General features: G+C 40.7%; 2 protein-coding genes across 2 annotated transcripts in view; one reads left to right on the top strand and one right to left on the bottom strand.

Moving 5' to 3' along the window:
• Stx8 (syntaxin 8) overlaps window positions 1–20,415 on the bottom strand; it is a 257,324-nt gene that overhangs the window by 126,841 nt on the left and 110,068 nt on the right. The window lies entirely within an intron of this gene.
• LOC125365723 (cytochrome c oxidase assembly protein COX11, mitochondrial-like) lies at window positions 1,001–1,828 on the top strand. The gene is made up of 2 exons (XM_048365961.1): window positions 1,001–1,087; window positions 1,220–1,828. The coding sequence occupies exons 1-2, from the start codon at window positions 1,001–1,003 to the stop codon at window positions 1,826–1,828; spliced, it is 696 nt and encodes a 231-aa protein (XP_048221918.1).

Below are 20,415 nucleotides of genomic sequence, written 5' to 3'. Positions count from 1 at the left end.
GCTTCTACATATGAGAGAAAACATGTGCTGTTTGTCTCTCTGACCCTGACTTATGTAATGTTTTCTAGGTCCATTCATTTCCCTGTAATGACAAATTATTCTTTCTAATAAAGAATAATCTTTTACTTTAAAAAGAACCATAAATAAGCATACATTTACTCCTAGAATTTCTTTTCTTTTCTTTTTTTTTTTTGGCCAGTCCTGGGGCTTCGACTCAGGGCCTGAGCACTGTCCCTGACTTCTTTTTGCTCAAGGCTAGCACTCTACCACTTGAGCCACAGCGCCACTTCTCGCCATTTTCTATATACGTGGGGCTTGGGAATTGAACCCAGGGCTTCATGTATAGGAGGCAAGCACTCTTGCCACTAGGCCATATTCCCAGCCCCTACTCCTAGAATTTCAAGAAACTTCTACCTTTCATTTTGGACATCCTGGACTGTGTAAATTTAAAAATATAGTTGTTCACACCTTTTGGCTGAGATATATTTGTACATACTTATAAGACACAATGTGATTCCTTTCTTTAGTAGTAATGGAAATTCATCTCAGGGTCCATGTACTTGCTTAGCAGGTACTCTACCTGAGCCATGCCTCCAGATCTTTTTGCATATTCTCTCTCTCTCTCCTCCCCCCCCCCCTCTTTCTCCTTCCCTCTACTCTGGTGTCAGTCCTGGGGTTTGAACTCAGGGCCTGGGTGCTGCCCCTGAGCTGCTTTTGTGCTCAAGGTTAGCACTTTACACTTGAACCACAGCACCACTTCCAGCACTTTGGTGATTAATTGGAGAGAAGAACCTCATGGACTTTCCTGCTCTGGCTGGTTTAAAATCACAATCCTCAGATCTCAGCCTCCTAAATAGCTAGGATTGCTGGTACCAGGCTGCTCTTATTTTTGAGATAAGATCTTACTTTATGCTTGGGCTGGCCTGGATTTCAATCATCCTATTTATGCTTCCTATATAGCTAGGATGACATGTACATGCCATGATTTCTAGCTACTGAGATGCAAACTTGGGGGTTATGGGAGGGCTCTGGCCTGGGGTATGGGCTCGTGTCGTGTTCTGTGGCTCGGACTAAGACGGAGGAGGGGGTAGGACTTTTTTTTCTTAGGCCAAGGTGGACGGAGGCAGGAGGTGAGGAGAAGGTGGCTCGACGGCTCGGGACGTGGAGGTGCCTGGGTCTGGGGTCGGGCTGGGGTTGGGCCGCCGAGGCGCCGCGGTAGCGGAAGAGCACAAACCGCTTCGCCCAGGCGCAGGAGGACGAATGGCCGCGGCGGAACAAGACCCTGCTCACCTACGTGGCAGCGGCCACCGTGGGCATGCTGGGGGCCTCCTATGCCGCCAGGCCCCTCTATCAGCTCTACTGCCAGACCACAGGACTTGGTGGATCAGCAGTAGCGGGGCATGCATCAGACCAGATTGAAAACATGGTGCCTGTTAGGGACCAGATCATTAAGGTGACCTTCAAAGCAGATGTGCATGCCAGTCTCCAATGGAACTTCAGACCTCAGCAAACAGAAATATATGTGTTACCAGGAGAGACTGCGCTAGCATTTTATAGAGCTAAGAATCCTACTGACAAACCAATATTTGGAATTTCTACATACAATGTTGTACCGTTTGAAGCTGGGCAGTATTTCAATAAAATCCAGTGCTTCTGTTTTGAAGAACAAAGGCTTAATCCCCAAGAGGAAGTAGACATGCCAGTGTTTTACATTGATCCAGAATTTGCTGAAGACCCAAGAATGGTGAATGTAGATATCATCACCCTTTCTTATACCTTTTTTGAAACAAAGGAAGGGCAAAAATTGCCACTTCCAGGCTATAATTGAAGTAGCAACCAAGACCTGCTTCAAATTTGTGATTTTTGAAAAATCATGTGCCCTGCCTTCTCTGAAGAGAAATATTCTACAATCATGTAAATTGAAGCTTCTATTTTTAAATGGTTCTGACTTTCTTTTTCCCTAACCCATTCTACTTAAAACCAACAAGTTCAGCTTGTACCATAAGAAACCTACATGCTATGAAGAATATATGACTGTTTAATAAGACTGACAGTATTAACAGGGACTGCTTTATACCATATATATATGTATGTATGTGTGAATTTGATAGTCCAGCTTAATTTTATAGTTGCCTTTTCGATTAGTAACCTTCATACTTCTAGTAGTGAATCTGAAAAACTTTTAAAGAATTTATGCTCCAGATTGATTAGGCCAGAGGCCAGAACTTCTGGCTGCATTTATTGCTATCTCCAAAATATTTTTCTGCTCATTTCCTTCACTGTTAACACTTACTTTTTTAAATACTCCAAGTGAAGAGAGAGGAATCACTGAGGACTCATAGGTTTTGTTTTTTTTTAATTATTTGAAAATTATGGTGATATTATTGAAATAAAATGCAGGAATTACATGAGGTTGTGTTAGCATTTACCTTCATATTTCCAACTCTTAATACTAAAACACAAGGATGGGATTGTAAACATGTGTCGATGTAAAAGTTCTTTTGAAAGCAAAACTGTAAAACAAAGATTATTAAATTATTTTAATAGTTAAAAAAAAAGAGAGAAAGATGCAAACTTTGCTGCTTGGGCTAGGCTCAAACTGTAATCCTCTAGGTCTCAGCCTCCTAAGTAGCTTGGATTGCAAATATAGGACACCAAGGGCCTGTTTTTTTTTTTTTTATATTCCTATCCAAACATAATTCAGTTTAGGATGAGGTTGTGTGACTACACCCAAAAAGCAGGAAATGTTAACCTAAAGTAATACCTCTCAAAGTGTGATCCACATAGCAGCAGCATCTGAATTACCTAGAACATAAAAGAAAAGCAAAATCTCAGGCCCCACCCCAGACTTCCTGAGTCAGAAACTCTGGAAGTGGGACCCAGGAGCCTATGTCTTAGTAATTCTTATTATTTAGTTATTTTAATTGTACAGATTTACTGAGTGTGGTGTGATAGTTCCATGTATGTATACAGTGTGTAATGACCAAATCAGGGTTGTCATTTTTTTTTTCTTTTATTGGCAATACTGGGGTCTGAACTCAGGGCTCTCTGTTTCCTAGAACTGTGCTGTACCACCCGAACCTTGCTTCCAGACCCTCTTTTTTGCTGATTATTTTGGAGATGGTGTCTAGAAAACTTTTCTGACCTGCTAGCCTTGAACCATGATCCTCCAGATATTACCTTCCTAAGTAGGATCATAGTTGTAAGCTTCTGGAGTCTAGTTCTATTTAGATTTCCTCTTAATGAATTTGCTTATAGAAATAGTGGGAAAGGCATTCAAGATCTGCGTTTACCAAGAAAATTAAAAGAAAAAATATTAATGTTAAATCCTGCCATGAGTTATGGATTTTTATGTGCTACCACATTTTACATGTTTTATTTTTATCCTTAAAGGTCAGTGGTCCCACAAAGAACCTTCCAAAGACAGAAGTTTCCTACTGAAGGTTAAGTTTTCTCTGTCAGAAAGCTAGATGCTACACCAGATGTTCTTTGAAGATGCGGTCCATGCCAGTCCAGGTTTCAGTCCTAGTTTTCCGCTGATTATTATTGAAAAGCATACCACATCTGTCAGACACAAGACACTGCAAATCTGCCACAAAACTCGGTATGGCAATGACAGTCAAGTCAGCCACGACAGGTTGGTTTGTAGGGTTCATGTATGCATCCTGATGGTCCCTAAACATTTTCCAGATGTGTTTGACCTCATAAAACTGCCACCTCCCAGGGGTTGTGAACAAATTGCTCCAAGTCTGGACTTTTCCCCCTCCTGAACTCTAGCAACACCCCAGGCTCCTTGGCTAAGCAGCCTGCTACATTTTAAAGCTGGATTGGGCACCAGACCTGAGCTTAGTTGAAAATAATAGTAAAGTGGCTTAGGAGCAGGGTATTTTCAATCTGCCCAGTCCTCACTCATCTTTTGTACCCCAGTGCCAGGAACTGGTCCATTTCTTGTATTCTGAGGCTCAAATTTCTGTTATGTTCTGGATTCCTGCAATATGGGGCCCTTCCTATTTTCTCAACCATCAATGCTGCTACCTGGGTCCCTAACTTGTCGTTGCAACTTCCTGTCCACAGCAAGATGATGAATTCATGACAAATGTATGGACATTAACAATGGAGTCTCCCAAGTTTCCAGGGTTTTTGCCTGGGGCTAGTATTGTACAGTGCCTGCCATCTTTGCTTTACCTACAGCAAGGATCTCCACTCTTCATTGTGAAAAATTGCCTTCCAGATGTTCTGTGTGTGTGTGTGTGTGTGTGTGTGTGTGTGTGTGTGCACATTCTAGTACGAGGGCTTACACTGGTGCTACCCTTTAGCTCAAGGCTAACATTCTACCACTTGAGTTACAGTTCCACTTCCAGCCTTTTGGTGATTAATTGAAGATAAAAGTCTTATGGACTTTCCTGCCTGGGCTGGCTTCAAACTGTGATCCTCAAATCCCAGCCTCTTGAGTAGCTAGGATTACAGATGTGAGCCACCAGTGCCTGGTTTGGTTTCCAGATTCGTGGCTCCTCCTTCTGGTCCAAGCTTGGCCTTCTATGGATCAGGCCCGAATTATATCAATTTTCTCATGGACAGATAATACATGGATTGCTAGGCCTGGACAATATAGTTTCTAGTATAGTTTCTTCAAAACTGCAAGTGACCTCTTTCTTGCTTATATGCAAAGCACATGGCCTATTATCCAAGGGTCAAAGGTATGCCAGTCCCCTTCTCTTAAGGAGTCTGAAATTTAGTTGAGAAAAGAAATTCAGAAATAACTACAAATCATCCAAAACAAAGGATACTGTATGTCACAGAAGGGTCTGGAGTACCCCAGAGTGTAAAGGATGAAGAGATCAAGTCCAAGTGGGAATACACAGGAAAAGATGCATGAATAAAGCAAAGAGGCAGCTGCTTTAATACAGATGAACAACCAGAGGTTCTATAGAGGGGGATGCAGGCCATAGTTTCTCAGTAGGAGAAAGGATATTTTTTAAGTCCTATGTATTAAATAATGAGCAAGTTTGGCCTCTTGTCAATATGTTCTTTCTAATGAGCCGGCTCTCTGTCTGAAACACTATATCATCCAATATTGCACAGGGAGAAAGATTATCTCTTAGAGTCATCATTCAATCCTGTATAAAGTCTTGAAAAGGTTCATTCTTTCCAATGGTCTCATTAACCACATGATTCATATACTCATTCACTTTAAAATTCTGTATACTATTAACATCTGTATTATAAATCACATGGCTCCTCTGAAGGTCATTAAAGATGTTCACCCAAAATGAAGTGGGAGTATGCTGCTTAGTAATTGTACTTAATAATAACTATTAGCTATTCAGGTAACCAAATACCATACGAACTTTAAACATTACCATTCAAAGGTTTTCACAGTGAAAAGAAAACCATTTAAAAATCTTTGTTCACAGAATGCCAGAGGTTAACATCAAGGTACTTGGGAGGCTAAGAACCAGATAACTGAAGTTTAAAGCCAGTGCAGGTGGAAAAGCCTATAAGACATTGTCTTGTAGGGAAGCATGGAGACAGTAGTGCCTGCCTATAATCCTAGAAATGATCGGAAGCCTATAGGAAAATGTATGGGATTGCAGGCCAGAGCAGGAAGCAAAACCTTGTCCTAATAATAGTCAATAAAAAACAGGACTGCAAACATGGCTTTGCAGGATCAGCCTAGCAAACATGAGGCCCTGAGTTCAAAACCCAGTACTGCAAAAAAAAAAAATCTTCCTCAAAACCCAGCAAAGCAGTTTTCAATTTACTAAGAGGTTATCTTAGAGTAATACTTAAGTAATAAATGGCAGGTAAACTATGCAGCCACATAAGCATGGAATGCCTCTGGGCTGGCCAATGTCCTTCTGAGCTCAGATTTGCTGTAATCATGGAGTTTGGCTCAGTCAATACTGCCACTACCAACAAAAAAAGTTCAATACATAGACCTAAAGACCTGGACTTCTGTAGCTGGGTGAGTCTTACTTTCTCCCACAACTCTTCTTGTGCACGTATACATGTGCACACATACTGGCCTTAAAGGTCACATCCTTGCCCTAGAACAACTGTTTCCTCCTTAAGCAACATCAGCCAACCACTAAAAGGTACCCAAGGTGTTCATGAGAATGCACACAATCTGTTTTTTAATTTGTTACAGTGCCCAAGAAGCCTGAAAATCATGAGTTGCAATAGTCTGGGTAATTCCTTCTGCATCAATATAAAAGTAGAATGAGCCAAGTATGGTGGTACCCACCTGTGGTTACAGCTACTAGAGATGTGGAGACAGAGGAGAACAGTTTGAGGACGGTCCAAGCAAAATCAACATGAGACCCTACCTGAAAAAAAAAAAACTTCAAACAAAAGGACAGGGTACAGCATAAGTCCTAGAGAGGCCAAGATTAATCCCCGGCACTGGGGGAAGAAATAACTAGGGTATTAAAATATATTTTCTGAAGATCTGTAAGTTTTAACAGAAAATTAACAGTTATTGCTAATTACTTTTGAATTTATATGGTTTTTACAATTACTTTTAGCTTGGGGCTGGGAACATGGCCTAGTGGCCAGAGTGCTTGACTCGTATACATGAAGCCCTGGGTTCGATTCCTCAGCACCACATATATAGAAAATGGCCAGAAGTGGCGCTGTGGCTTAAGTGACAGAGTGCTAGTCTTGAGCAAAAAGGAGCCAGGGACAGTGCTCAGGTCTTGAGTCCAAGGCCCAGGACTGGCAAAAAACAAAAACAAAAAACAAAAAAACATGTTTCCTCTTTGCTAAGGGATAGAAGAAATGGGATAATTATCTAGAGGTTTACAGTCATTCACCGATTTCCAAAGAGCATGGCTTGTAAATATGGATTTGTAAGTTGTTTAGAACTCAAGAATGCCAAATATATCGTCTCACAGAAATAATGCTGAATATAGTGGTCTCTGGTTATGCATGGAAAACTGCTTCCAGGACCCCCATAAACACCAAAACCAAAAGATGCTCAAGTCCCTTATTTTATTTTATTTATTTATTTATTTATTTATTTATTTATTTATTTATTTATTTATTTGCCAGCCCTGGGGTTTGGACTCTGGGCCTGAGCACTGTCCCTGGCTTCTTTTTGCTCAAGGCTAGCACTCTACCACTTGAGCCACAGCGCCACTTCTGGCCATTTTCTGTATATGTGGTGCTGGGGAATCGAACCCAGGGCCTAATGTATATGAGGCAGGCACTCTTGCCACTAGGCCATATCCCCAGCCCCAAGTCCCTTATTTTAAAAAAAAAAATGCAATAGTGCTGGCCACTGGTGGCTCTTACCTGTAATCCTAGCTACTCAGGGGGCTGAGGTTTGAGGACTGAGGTTGGGAGCCAGCTGAGGCAGACAAATTTGTGAGATTTGTCTAACTAACCAGCAAAAAGTCAGAAGAAGAGGCATGGCTCAGGTCGTAGAGCAATAGTCTGAGCAAAAAAGCTGAGATCACAGGGCCTCAGTGTATATAACCAATGCAGAGCCTCCAGTATACTTCAAATCATCTGTAGATTATCCATAGCCCCTAGTACAATATAAATGCTATGTAAATAGCTGTTACTCTGCACTGTTTAGGAAGTACTAACAAAGTAATCTGCTCATGTTCAGCACAGATTCACACTCTCAGCCTAACTACATTTTCAGTCCAGAGTGGTTGAGTTCATAGAAATGGAGACCACAGACATGAAGGGCTGATTCCCAAGGCTCATTATACTGTATTTTGTGTACTTTTTCACTCAAGGTTAGTGCTCAACCACTTGAGCCACAGCTCTACTTCCTGCTTTTTGTAGTTAATTGGAGCTCAGAGTCTGACAGACTTTCCTGCCCAGACTGGCTTCAAACCTCAATTCTCAAATCTCAGCCCCTTGAGTAGCTGGGATTATAGAAGTGAGCTGGGATACAGATGTGAGCCATTGGTGTGCAGGTTACACCACATTTTAAGAACAATTAATCTGGACAAAATGAATAACTATGCACACCAGTCTAAGTCTATGGTGCCATGCTAGGAACACATCTTCCCAGTGTGGCTGGCTGTCACCTTTGGTAGCCTGAGACTTGTCTACTAAAACTGCTGGACAAAATTCCTGTGGCTTCGCTGCTCTAATATGCCTGAAAAAAAAACAAAAACTGACATCCTGAAAAATTGCACTCTACAAATAAATAACAAGATCTCTGGTGGAAAACACTGTTGGAGTGAACTGCTCAAACTCCATGTAACTTTGTAACCAGAGGACTAACAAGAGGATAATTAATACCCAAAGAGATGATTTCATCAACACAGGCAAGCAGCTTTGCTCTGGCTGACACAGTGAAGTTCTCAGCCATGGGGCTAGTGTGAAGGTGGAAGCAGAGGAAGCCCAAGTCCCGCTCTGGGGAAGGAGCTCTGGGTACACCATTCACTTTTAATTATCTACAGATGAAACTGCAAGGGTATCTGCTGCCTGAGAGGGCTCTCTCTTCTCTTGCTGAAATCTAAAAACTCTACTGCTACTCCTGCTCTCTTGCCAAAGATAAACTGCTTCTGAACCAATCGAGTATCCAGGAGATATCATTTTCCTGCTTTGCAGCTGAGTTAATTTGTATTGTGGAACCAAGCTCTATTGTTCAACCAAGGCAGTTGAAGCTGTCTTCCTGAGACCAGGGGCTTGGTGCCTCCTTGGTGCTTCCTCCTTGCTAGAGAAGGCCCTTTGCTATGCCTATCTTTTTTTTTTTTTTTTTTTTGGCCAGTCCTGGGCCTTGGACTCAGGGCCTGAGCACTGTCCCTGGCTTCTTCCCGCTCAAGGCTAGCACTCTGCCACTTGAGCCACAGCGCCGCTTCTGGCCGTTTTCTGTATATGTGGTGCTGGGGAATCGAACCTAGGGCCTCGTGTATCGGAGGCAGGCACTCTTGCCACTAGGCTATATTCCCCAGCCCTGCTATGCCTATCTTTCCTAAGAACTTTGAGTTAAAAAAGAAGGGTAGCCATTCTTAGAGAGGAAGTGCTTTCAATATCCACATCAACTCAGGAAATTCTTTATTATCAATTATTTTTAATCTCTCTCAAAGTTAATCTTGGTGACCCTGACTCCTTGTAGAGCCCCCTCCAATAGAAGGTGAGTAACAAAAAGAATTTAAAAAAAATTTAGTAGCCATGTTTTTAAAAGTATACACACACACACACACACACACACACACACACACACACGTGAGTGTTTTATTGGACCAAAGACATAAAGTATTATCACTTCAACATGTGAAGTAAGGAGAATGGGTCTCTGCTTCCCCTAGATAATTAGCCCTTGATTTCCCATAATTTTTTCCTTAGATTGTTTGCTTTTCTATTAGGTGTGTCTTCATCTGGTTTTCTTTGCTCATGTATAATGCTTTTGTTGGGTTTGAGTCCATACACTTATACACATATATATGAATATGTGCTAGCTGCATTTGGGCCTGCTGGTCTTTGAGACATGAGTCCACCAGTTCTCCAATAAAGACTCATAATTTAGTCTTTTAAGTGGTGGCTTCTCTGTTTCTTGGGACTGAATTTCCTTACAATACATGCAATCATTAAATAATTTATTTATTTGTTTGTTTGTCTGTTTATGGTGCTAAGGATGAACCCAAGCCTTGTGCAAGTTAAGCATATGCTCTACCACTGAGTTATCCAGCCCATCAATATGGAAATTATTATTCTTTTGTAAGTTTGTGTACCAAACCTTCCAAGTCCACCGTTATTTTGTATTTAGAGCACATCTCAATCCATACCAGCCATATTCCAAGCACTCAATAGCCGCTGACTGGCCAGGGGCTACTGGTAGATAGCACAGTCATACCCAGAAGCTCTGCATAATCTGAAAAATTTGTAAAGAATGAGCAACCCAGTGAAATCACAAAAAAATGTTTTTCAAGTTCATATTCCTTTTTTTTTTTTGTGTGTGTGTGTGTGTGTGTGTGTGTGTGTGTGTGGCTGTTCTTGTAATATTGGGGATTGAACTCGGGGCCTTGCACTGGCTAGGCAAGTGTTCTACTACCTGATCCAGTCCTTTTTGTCTTTATTACTAATATTATTAATAATATCGGTCATGGAGCCTGGGTGCTATCCCTAAGCTCTCCAGCTCAAGGCTAGAGCTCTACCACTTTAAGCTACAGCGCCACTTCCAGTTTTCTGGTGTTTGATTGGAGATAAGAGTCTCACAGACTGTCCTGCTTGAACTGGCTTTGAACTGCAATCCTCAGATCTCAGCCTCCTGAGTAGCTGAGATTACTGGCGTGAGCCACTGGCACCTGGCTTTTTGTCTTTATTAATTTTCAGACAGGTTCTCATAGTGGTCTAGTCCAAGGCTTGGACCACAATCTTATTTATGTTTCCCAGATACCTGGGATGGCAGGCATGCTACAACATACAGCTTTTATTGGTTGAGGTGGGGTCTTGCGAACTTTTGCCTATTCTGGCCCATTCCTCTCTTCTGAGTAGCTAGGATTACAGGTATGAGCCACCAAGCCTGGCTCAAGCTCAGTCTTATATTCTTTGAAAGGATACCTTTTCTTTCTGGCAGTACTGGAGTTGAACACAGAGCCTTAGCATTACTCACACCTCTAGCCAGCTTTTTGTTGGCTATTTTGGAAACAGAATCTAGTGAACCTTCCTGTCTAGGCTGGCTTCAAACTACAATCCTCTGTCTCTCAGTCTCCTGAGAAGCTAGCATTACATGAATTACATGAAGTACTAGCACACAGATGGAAAGTACTTTTGAGTTGGTGACTTTCAGCACAAAACCTTTCAATCTTTAATTACCTGGAACATTCAACTATACTTTGGTGTTTTTAAAAATATAGGCTTATTGAGATATAATCCACACACCATACGTTTGCCTATTTAAAATGTATAATTAAGTGGCTCTGATGTATTATATATCAATTCTTTTAATTGTGGCAAAAATATAAACCAAAGTTGCCATTTCAAACACCTTTAGGGTAAAATTCAGTGACATTAAACTCACAATGTTGTATACCAATCACTGTTTTATCCCTTCAGACAGAAACACTAACCATTTACACCATAATCCCCCTCACACACGCACTGACTCAACCTTCCATAATCTCTAATCTACTTTCTCTGTAAATTTGGATCTTCTAAATATTCCATATGAGTAGAATCCCATAGTATTTGTTCTTTTGTTACTGGTATATCTCAGTATATTTTCAGGGTTGGTATATTCCATATGAGTAGAATCCCATACTATGTGTTCTGTTGTTACTGGTATATCTCAGTATATCTTCAGGGTTGGTATTGGAACATCCTGTAACATATGGGAACTGTCTTTCTTTTGGTGGCTGAATAATATCTCATTTAATATATACACTATACATTCTGTTGACGGACACTTGAATTTAGTGGGTTCTGTTTTAATGAAGTTGCTGAGCATTTCATTAGGTATCAGGCTTTAAGGAGGAAAGAAAGTAATCAGGAAGCTGATACTGTGATAGACATAGAAGATAGCTTCCTCCCAAATTCATAAACTATGAAAAATGATAAAGTTGACTTGCTTAAGATGAACTTGTTAACAACAATAATACAGAGATGCCAAAAGTACTGGCACTTGCATCACGGTGTTGGGGCCATAAGTGCTGTACTTCCTCTGAATACTGGTGGAGCCTATATCTGCACAAGTTAGTTCCAGAGATGTCCTTTCCTTCTCCTTTCTGCAGCTGGACTGTTCCCAGGATAACATTTTGCTTCAGAAAATGTTTTATAATGACTACCTCAGCATACAGCATACCCCTCTCTACTCACTCTCCTTACCTTCAAAGTAAAGGCAAATGCTTTGTAAATGGTTCTGCTGGAATGGATGAAAGATATACAACTTCATATCATAATATTTGTGTATATGCTGGGGTGGGGACTTGAACTCATAGTCTGGGCACTGTTCCTTAGCTTTTACAATCAAAGCTACTGCTCCACCATGTGAGCCACAGCTCCATTTCTGGTTCTTTGGTGGTTAAGATAAGATTCACACAAACTTTTCTGACTGGGATGGCTTTGAACCTCAATCCTCAGAACTCAGTTTCATGAGCAGCTAAGATTATAGCTGTACACCACTGGTACCCAGCCTTTATCATCATAATTTTAAGTTACAAATATTTGAAGAAATAAATTCTAATTCTATTTAACATTCCTTTGAAGCAACAAAACACTACTCCACAGTTGTTGTTTTTGTACACTTAATTTTTTTTTTAGGTTCCCAAAGAAAACAAAAAAGTTCCAATTCATTTTGTAAGTTTTATTATGGCAAAACAAGATGTGAAAGAAACATTTCAAAGTACCAAACCAAGTTAATTAATTCCAGTGTGATGTTCTCACACAAGGCCAGTGTTTGCAAGCAGATGTGATGGCTAACCATATCAGGTCAATCTCAGCACATGAATGAAAGTAACCTCCCATTCTTCAGGAAGAAAAGTCTGGCAAGCTGCTTGCAGTCTGCAGCAAACAGCTCAGACACATGGAAAACGGGAATTTAACATCTCCTAATAGGCACTCTTGCATTTATTTCCAAACCTCGAATCTAAACAGAAAAAAAGTGAATGCCCCACACAGCCACGGGTTTACACACACACACACACACACACACACACACACACACACACACACACACACACACACACACCCATACCAACCATACCAAGTATTAGCTACTAAAAGAAAAGATGAGGAAGCAATTTTGAATGCAGTTAACCACAAATGTGTTTGGGGAACTTTCACCTTGTTTCTCATAAACTAGAAAGTGTACTTCATGTTCCTTTTGATTTCTAATGAGCAATGCATTTAAACTATTAACATTTCATTTCCAACACGTGTCTGCTTCAGAGCCAGCAGCTGGACTATTTTGCTAGATGGTGATAGAATTAAATACAGAGTCTTTGAAAACATTTACAAGCTTTCCCTCTAACCTTCTGTGTGCTTTCCAAATTAGGCTACTTTGATTTTTATTAGCTAAAGGTTTACATACTGCAATACTAACACTGTTTCCTTCAGAATAAATTGTTTATAGCTCAGGTGTGGTTTCAGACATCCTCCTCCATGGAATACCCTTGAGACTGAGGAGAAGAAAGCTGAAGCAGTTCACTGAAAATCAACAGTTTTCTTTTGTGAATCAAACAATATTAAGGCCACATAGATATGAAATCAGGGAAACCAGTTTTGAAACTCATTCTAGTCTTGTACACAACCTCAGCCTTCTTTGTGAGTTTCCATGTGTGTCACAGTCATCAAAGCACTATCTGTGCAATACATGCTAATGATACATTCTTTGACACTAGCCTTTCAACATGATGGAGGGGATATGAGTGTGGACTTCAAACCAATTCAGGTTCAAATCATGTCTTCTTTATTCATGGTCTGAAATAAGTGAGTTAGAAATAGAAAATGGAGGTGACCATTACCACCTTAATGTGAGCATTTGCACTGAACAGATGCTCAATTAGTGGTTCTGGATCAAGTCACAGTTGTCTTTCACTAAGTTTGTCTCAACATCTTCTGATCTTAATGCCATTCAGTAAATATTCGTTCTTTCACTTAGTCAAAAACTACTTGTTGGTGATATTGAAGAAAAAAAGATCAATCAACTTAGCTCCTGCTTAATAAACTATGATGTTTTCACAGCTATATGATTATCTCCAAACCTGTCAGACTATATGCATTAAGAATCATAACTATGCTGGGTACCAGTGGCTCATGACACCAATCCTAGCTACTCAGGAGGCTGAGATCTGAGAACTGTGGTTTGAAGCTAGGTTGAAGCTAGGGCAGGAAAGTCCATGAGATTCTTATCTCCAATTAATCACCGAAGAGCTGGGAAGTGGAGATGTGACTCAAGTGGTAGAGTGATAACCTTACGCAAAAAAATAAAATAAAATCCTCTGTCACCAGTGTGCATTCTCTCCCCCTCTCCCTCTCCCCTGCCCCCTTCTCATTGCTCACCTGGACACCAGGTAGCTCACACCTGTAATCCTAGCTACTCAAAGGCTGAGATCTGGAGGATCACAGTTCAAAACCAGCCTGGGCAATAAACGTCCTTAAGAGTCTACCTCCAATTAACCAGGAAAAAAGCCAAGCTGAAGGCTGGCTCAAATGGCAGAATGCCAGCCGTGAGCAAGAAAACCAAGCAACAACATGAGGCTCTGAGTTCAAGCCCTTATACCAGCACACACATATACATCACAGCTTTATGTGGAAAAAGAATGATTAGATAGATTAGTCCCTCTGTACTCATAAACTGACATATTGAATTGAAACCCCCTTAAAGTGTAACTATTTTATCTTATTTCAAATTTTTATTATCAAACTGATGTACAGAGAGGTTACAGTTTCATACGTTAGGCATTGGATACATTACTTGTACTGTTTGTTACCGCGTCCCTCGTACCCCCCCACTCCTCCCCCTTTTCCTTTCCCCCCTAAAGTGTAACTATTTTAAAGATAATTTAAAAAGTTAGCCCTTCTCCTGAAGAACACAAAAGTACTTCCTAGTATTACAGATATTAAAATGGGATGATACAAAATAGTGAATAATACTACAGCAGCTGCATAAGGTCAACTCTTCCTATGAAAGTGTGTGAAAGCTTCCTGAAGAAGACGGCATCTGAACTATGGCCTCATCTTTTAGATAAGAAAAGAAGAATGTCCTGAGTGGACAATGAGTAAAAAGGGTAAAGAATTGCGAAATGTCTTGCTGTAGTAAGTGTGGCTTGTGGCCACACCACAGGTGAGGCTGTGTGAGGCCTGAGACTAGCTACAGGATGCCAGCGTCTCAGAGTAGCTATTTTACCCTGGATGTGACAAGTAGCCACTCCAGAGTTTTAGCATAAAATTAACAGAAGCAGATTCATTTTCCAGAAACTAATTCTGTCAGAAGAAGGGGAGGCAAACAGAGCACTGGAAGGCTGGTGGCTGGAGAAGCTGCTGGGCACAAGGGCTTCAAAGAGAGCAGCAAAAGTCTCAGGTCAACACTGCAGGAGTGACAGGGAGGAAAGCTGGGAGACCTCAACTGAATTGAGTGACTGTCCTGATTTCCCCAAAGAAAAGACTAAAGTGCACCTACAAGAATAATAGCCAAGTGAAAGATATAGTCGGAATTGAAACAGAAGAAGCTTACATGCAATTGAAGCGAATTAGGGTTGGATTTAAAGGGGTTTAAGATAACGGCCTAAGGGATTTTAACTTCATCCTTCAGATAAGAAAACAACCAAGGGCTTTACTGAGCTGGAAGTCATGCAACAAAAACTGTGTTTTTCAAGGTTTAAGTATGTAAAGTAATGCATATGTTAATTAATTCAATTTAATCATTCTATAATATCCATATTTCAAAATGTGTTGAGTACCACCAGGTGCTGGTAGCTCACATGTGTACCTAGCCCGCACCCAGCCCTCCCTCACCGGAGGACAATCAGACGGCCAGGGAGACAAGTCGGCGCAAGATCTCATTTATTGGTGAAGTATGTGCCACTAATATAAGGCACAGGAGCCAATCAAGTCTAAGAGGCAGGAAGGGGCGGGATGATCTGTCCATCAAGGGTGGAAGAGCCCGGGGCGTCACAGCCCACAGAACGGCCTGTGGGTTATCACCAAAGACATGTAGCAGCTGCGTGTTGTTGTTAGGCGCCACCATCTTAGCCACACATGGCCCCAAGACTGAGAAACTGGTGGGGCCAGCTAGTTGACTTCCAGGTGTGCCCCACAATAAATGAGAGAAAGTGCTATGGAAAGGAGCAGAAACTAGAGCAAGGACCCCATTAAGGAGTATACTATGAGAATCAAGTCCCTGGTTCTAGGCAAGTAGAGCTAAAAATGTTATAACCCATCCTTGAGTGGAACAACTCAAATGAGCCATAAAATAGTTTTGTAGATGGTTAAACATTCAATTTTTTAAAGTAATAACCACTATTTGAACACATTTATGAGGTGCATTGTGATGCTCTGATTTCTGCAATGACCAATTTAGAGTAAGTAACACACTCATCACCTCAAACTTTCTTCATTTCTTAATGGTAAGTACATTAGAAGATTCTGTCTTTTAAATATCTGGAGATAAAGAATACATAGTTATTTTTTTTTTTTTTTTGCAGGGCTAGGATCCATTACAGGTGCTCACCTATGCTAAGCAAATGTTCTACCACTGACCTACACTTTCAGCCTCAGCAATGGACTGTCCATCCAAACAAAACAAAACAAAACCTGTTCCCCATCTTTAACTTAATAGATAATCACAATAAACCTAACTACTGCAAAAAAGGTGAGCCAAAAGAGGACATGTATATTAGGAAAGGTAGACAAGGGTCTCTGGGTATCTAAAATGTTTCTGGCTAGGTTATAGTGCTGGGCACTGGTGGCTTGAACTTGTAATCTGATCTGATCTGATCTGAGTATCTGAGTTTAAAGCCAATCCTGGCAGACTCATCTCCAATCAGCCACCAAAAAGCCAGAAGTAGAAGTGCGACTCAAGTGGTAGAGCTCTACTCTTAAGCAAAAAAGGTCAGGGATAACACCCAGGCCCTGAGTTCAAGCCCCAGTACTGGCACCCTTACCCCATACACACACATAAATTTAAGTGATTATGGTTTTGAAAAATAACACACACACATCTGTCCAACATAAGATCACTAACATCCCTAGGACAGAACCTACACTCTTTGAACTGCTCAGATTCCCAGTCAGGATAACCATTATGATAGTGATCAATGTAGGGCTGAAGAACTGTCTCAAAAGTCTGAAGGAGCTGAAAGTTGTTTGGCTGGTCAGAATGGCTGAGTTCAGAGATGAAGGACCCATATGATTTATAGAAGAAAAGGCAGCATTGTGCCTGCTACCTTCCTCCATCTGTTCTTCCACCAGGTTGGTGGAGAAACAAACCCTCTGGGCAAGATATTGACTCACATTTTTCAAGTGCTGATTCCTGGTTTGGATACAGAGCTGAGGTCAGAATTCTCCTGTTCTTTTCCAGCCAAACTGATTTTAAGACAGGCAAGCAATCACACAATGCTCTTCCTTGCAATAAATACGAAAATACTTAACTTCCTGGGGGGATTAGGAAGCATAAATCATGTCTTTAAAGGCCCATGACAAGCTAAAATGAAAAGCATTCAAAGTAGAAAAATACAATGAGCCCACTACCTTGGCCCTTACCAGATCTTGAGTGGATAGCTATACTATTGACTTACCAAGTTTTACGGTTTGGAAATATATCAATAGCTAAATATCAGATTGCTTAAATCCTCCCTGACTCACACATCTGTCTATTATGGCTAAAGCCTCCAACATTTATCACCGTTCTCAAAATAGTTTCTTTCCCTCTCCCCCACCAAGTACTTCTTAAAGGAGCCATTAACAAGAAGATTCTCTCATCAGGGTCTACAATGACTTGCAGCTGGTAGGTCTGAGTACAAATGTACATCTATTCATAAGGCTGATAAAATAGATTTCAAGGAAAGGATGTGGAAGAAATGAACCCAAGGGGGGAAGAAGAACAGCAGGAACCCACTTTTAACTGGTTCATAATTAAGCAAGTGAAATTGTGTAAGACTGACAAGTCTAGCTTTTACAGTGCCCACCAGGGAGGGAGATCAAGCACAAACTAAATTACAAAATTCACAGCTCAACATTTATTCTATGATTTTATGTAATGTCGGCTTCAGTAGTTGTATTTCGTTTACAAAGGTAAACCAGCTATTGGGACACTTCAGAGAGATTAATTCAATTAAAACCATGGCTGTTAAGTGAGGCCTCCTTTTCCTGTGCGATTCAGCGCTGCACTTTTCATCTCACCTCCTCTCTTTACCTTCTCATTATCAATCAAAGAAACTAAGCTGAGCAGGTATGGTGGCTCACTCAGGAAGTGGAGACAAGAGGATGGGTTTCAGGCCAGCCTGGACTATGAAATGAGATCTTGCCCCAAAGAAGACACTAATCCACCAGTCCAACCATTTTTCTAATTTAGGAATCGCCTTTCCAATGTTCTTTAGCTTAGCTGCTGCTTGCAGCTATTCCAAGGCTTCTACAATTATTTTGAATCATTACAGAGTTCTTTCTAAGGTAAAAGTCAAAGCTGGAATCCACCGTGGGCCTTATTCTAGCCTTTGGAATAATGTAGAATAATAATGTCCAGTAAAATGATGTATAATATATAATAGTGTAGAACTGCTTGAGAAGATTTGATAATCTCTCTTTTACAAAGGGCCTTGAGCACACGTTAGTGTGCTCTACCACTGAGCTATGCCGCAGCTTGTTCATTTTTTTCCCCTTTCAAATCCCCTGGCAAAGCAGATGAGATCCTGGGACCAGCAGCTTGGTATCATCTGGAAGCTTATAAGAAATTCCAGTCCCACCTTAGCCCTTCTGAACCAGAATCTGTATTTCAATGAGACACCCAGAAAATTCATAGGCACATGAAAGTTGGGAAGACATGGTTTTCCACCAAGGGTTGGTAAATGTTTTCTGCAAGGGGCCAGATGGTAAATATTTTAGGCTTTGCAGGCCACATGTTTCTGTTGGAGCCATCAATCCTGCTGTTGCAGCACAAAAGCAACCGTGGAGAATACAGAGTCAAACAAGCATGGTTGTGTTTTGAGAAAATACAACTTTCTGGACACCAAAGTTTGAATTTGACATAATTTTCACGTCACAAAATTATTTTTTTCTATCAAATTTTTCGATCCATTAAAAAAAATCTCAGCTCCTAGGTTGTTCACAAATAGGTAGCAAGTTATAGTTTGCTGGTCCCAGCTCTATTCTTTAGTACTAAGCATTTTATTTGCCTACTCCATCTGGACCTGGTCTCCAGCTTTAGATAACATACTCTGGTTCATTAGTGTGGCATGCATAACTGAATAAAATACAATGAATGTGGGTGGATGTATATAGCTCAGTGTATACCGAGTGTGTGTGAGGCCATGGGTTTAGTTCCCAGCAACATACATACCATGATGGATGACATGGATGATTTTTTTTTTTTAGTAGTACTGAGTAGGGTACAACCACTGCTTCTCAGGATTCTAAAATAGTGTTTCTTTACTTATATTAGTGTAGTAGCAAGCCCATCTGATTCACAAATTTATTACACGTTTTTGACCAAATGTGGTTAAAAAAAAATCCCCACAAGCATATTACGCAGCTCAATTGATGCAAAAACCCTCAAGAAGTCCTGAATTATTGTCAGTTGTGTTTAAATTCTATATATCCTGAGCAGTCTTGGATTTCCTTATTAGAGGTCTCTTTGGAACCATATACCTGCAGATACAACAGGCCCATTGTACTTATGAGCATTTAAAAAGTTCATGTCAGCTAATGTCTGTAATCCTAGTTACTTGGCAAGTTGAGATCAGGAGGATCACAGTTTGAAGCTAGCCTAGGCATATATATATGTATATGAAACCCATTCTCAACCAATACCTATGTGAGACATGCCTGTCATCTGAGTTCCAAGGGAGGTGGGGATCAGGTTGATCAAAATTCCAGACCATCCCTGGCAGTAAAGTAGAAGAGACTGCATCTCAACAGGAAAAAAAGCTGAGTGTGATAGCACACACCTGTCATTCCAGTTATGATGTAAAGCCTAAAATAGGTGGATCACAATCCAAGAAAATGCCTAAGCAGGAAGTAATATCCTTTCTCAAAAATAACCAGTGCATAAAAGAAATTGGAGGTGTCAATTAGCAGTAGAGTTTCTGCCTAGCAAGCACAGGTCCTTAATTCAAACCCCAGTACCACACTCACAAACACACATACACATGCGCATACATGCACATGTGCACGCACACACACACATGCATGTGTGCGTGCACACACATACACGATGTCATTTTGTAAAATGAACTTCTATCTTTCATAACCATGTCTTCTCTACACTGCAGTAGTTACTATTACTGTAGTAATTATCTACACAAATTTCACTGAGAAAGTACAATCATCACATTTCTGGGGTTGGGGGAGATCTAAAGTGTGGAATGTACCCCCACACTATCATTTTCTTTTTACTCTCACTCACATGCTCCAACATGAACATGGAAAATAAACAAACATGGCAGGGGACAAAGAAAAAGATGAGGTAATTATTCTTACAACTTGATGGCTTCCAAACTGTGTTACCCTTCAAAGCTTACCTAGGAAACACTGAATCAGTTAACTTTAAAAATATTTTCACTTTTTGTGCGAGTACTGGAACTTGAACTTCAAGCTACACATACTCTCTCAGCTTTTTTGATTCACAGCAGGTGCTCTACCACTTATGCCATACCTCTGCTTCTGGCTTTTTGCTAGTTAGACAGAATTAAGAATCTCTTGGACTTGTCTGCCTAAGCTGTCTCCAACCATGATTTTTAGATCTTAGTAGCTAAGATTATAGGTATGAGTAGCTTGAATTACAGGCATGAGCCACCAATA

Source organism: Perognathus longimembris, chromosome 17, assembly GCF_023159225.1.
Source record: "Perognathus longimembris pacificus isolate PPM17 chromosome 17, ASM2315922v1, whole genome shotgun sequence".
Classification (NCBI taxonomy): domain Eukaryota; kingdom Metazoa; phylum Chordata; class Mammalia; order Rodentia; family Heteromyidae; genus Perognathus; species Perognathus longimembris.
This window is presented reverse-complemented; position numbering and strand designations above follow the sequence as displayed.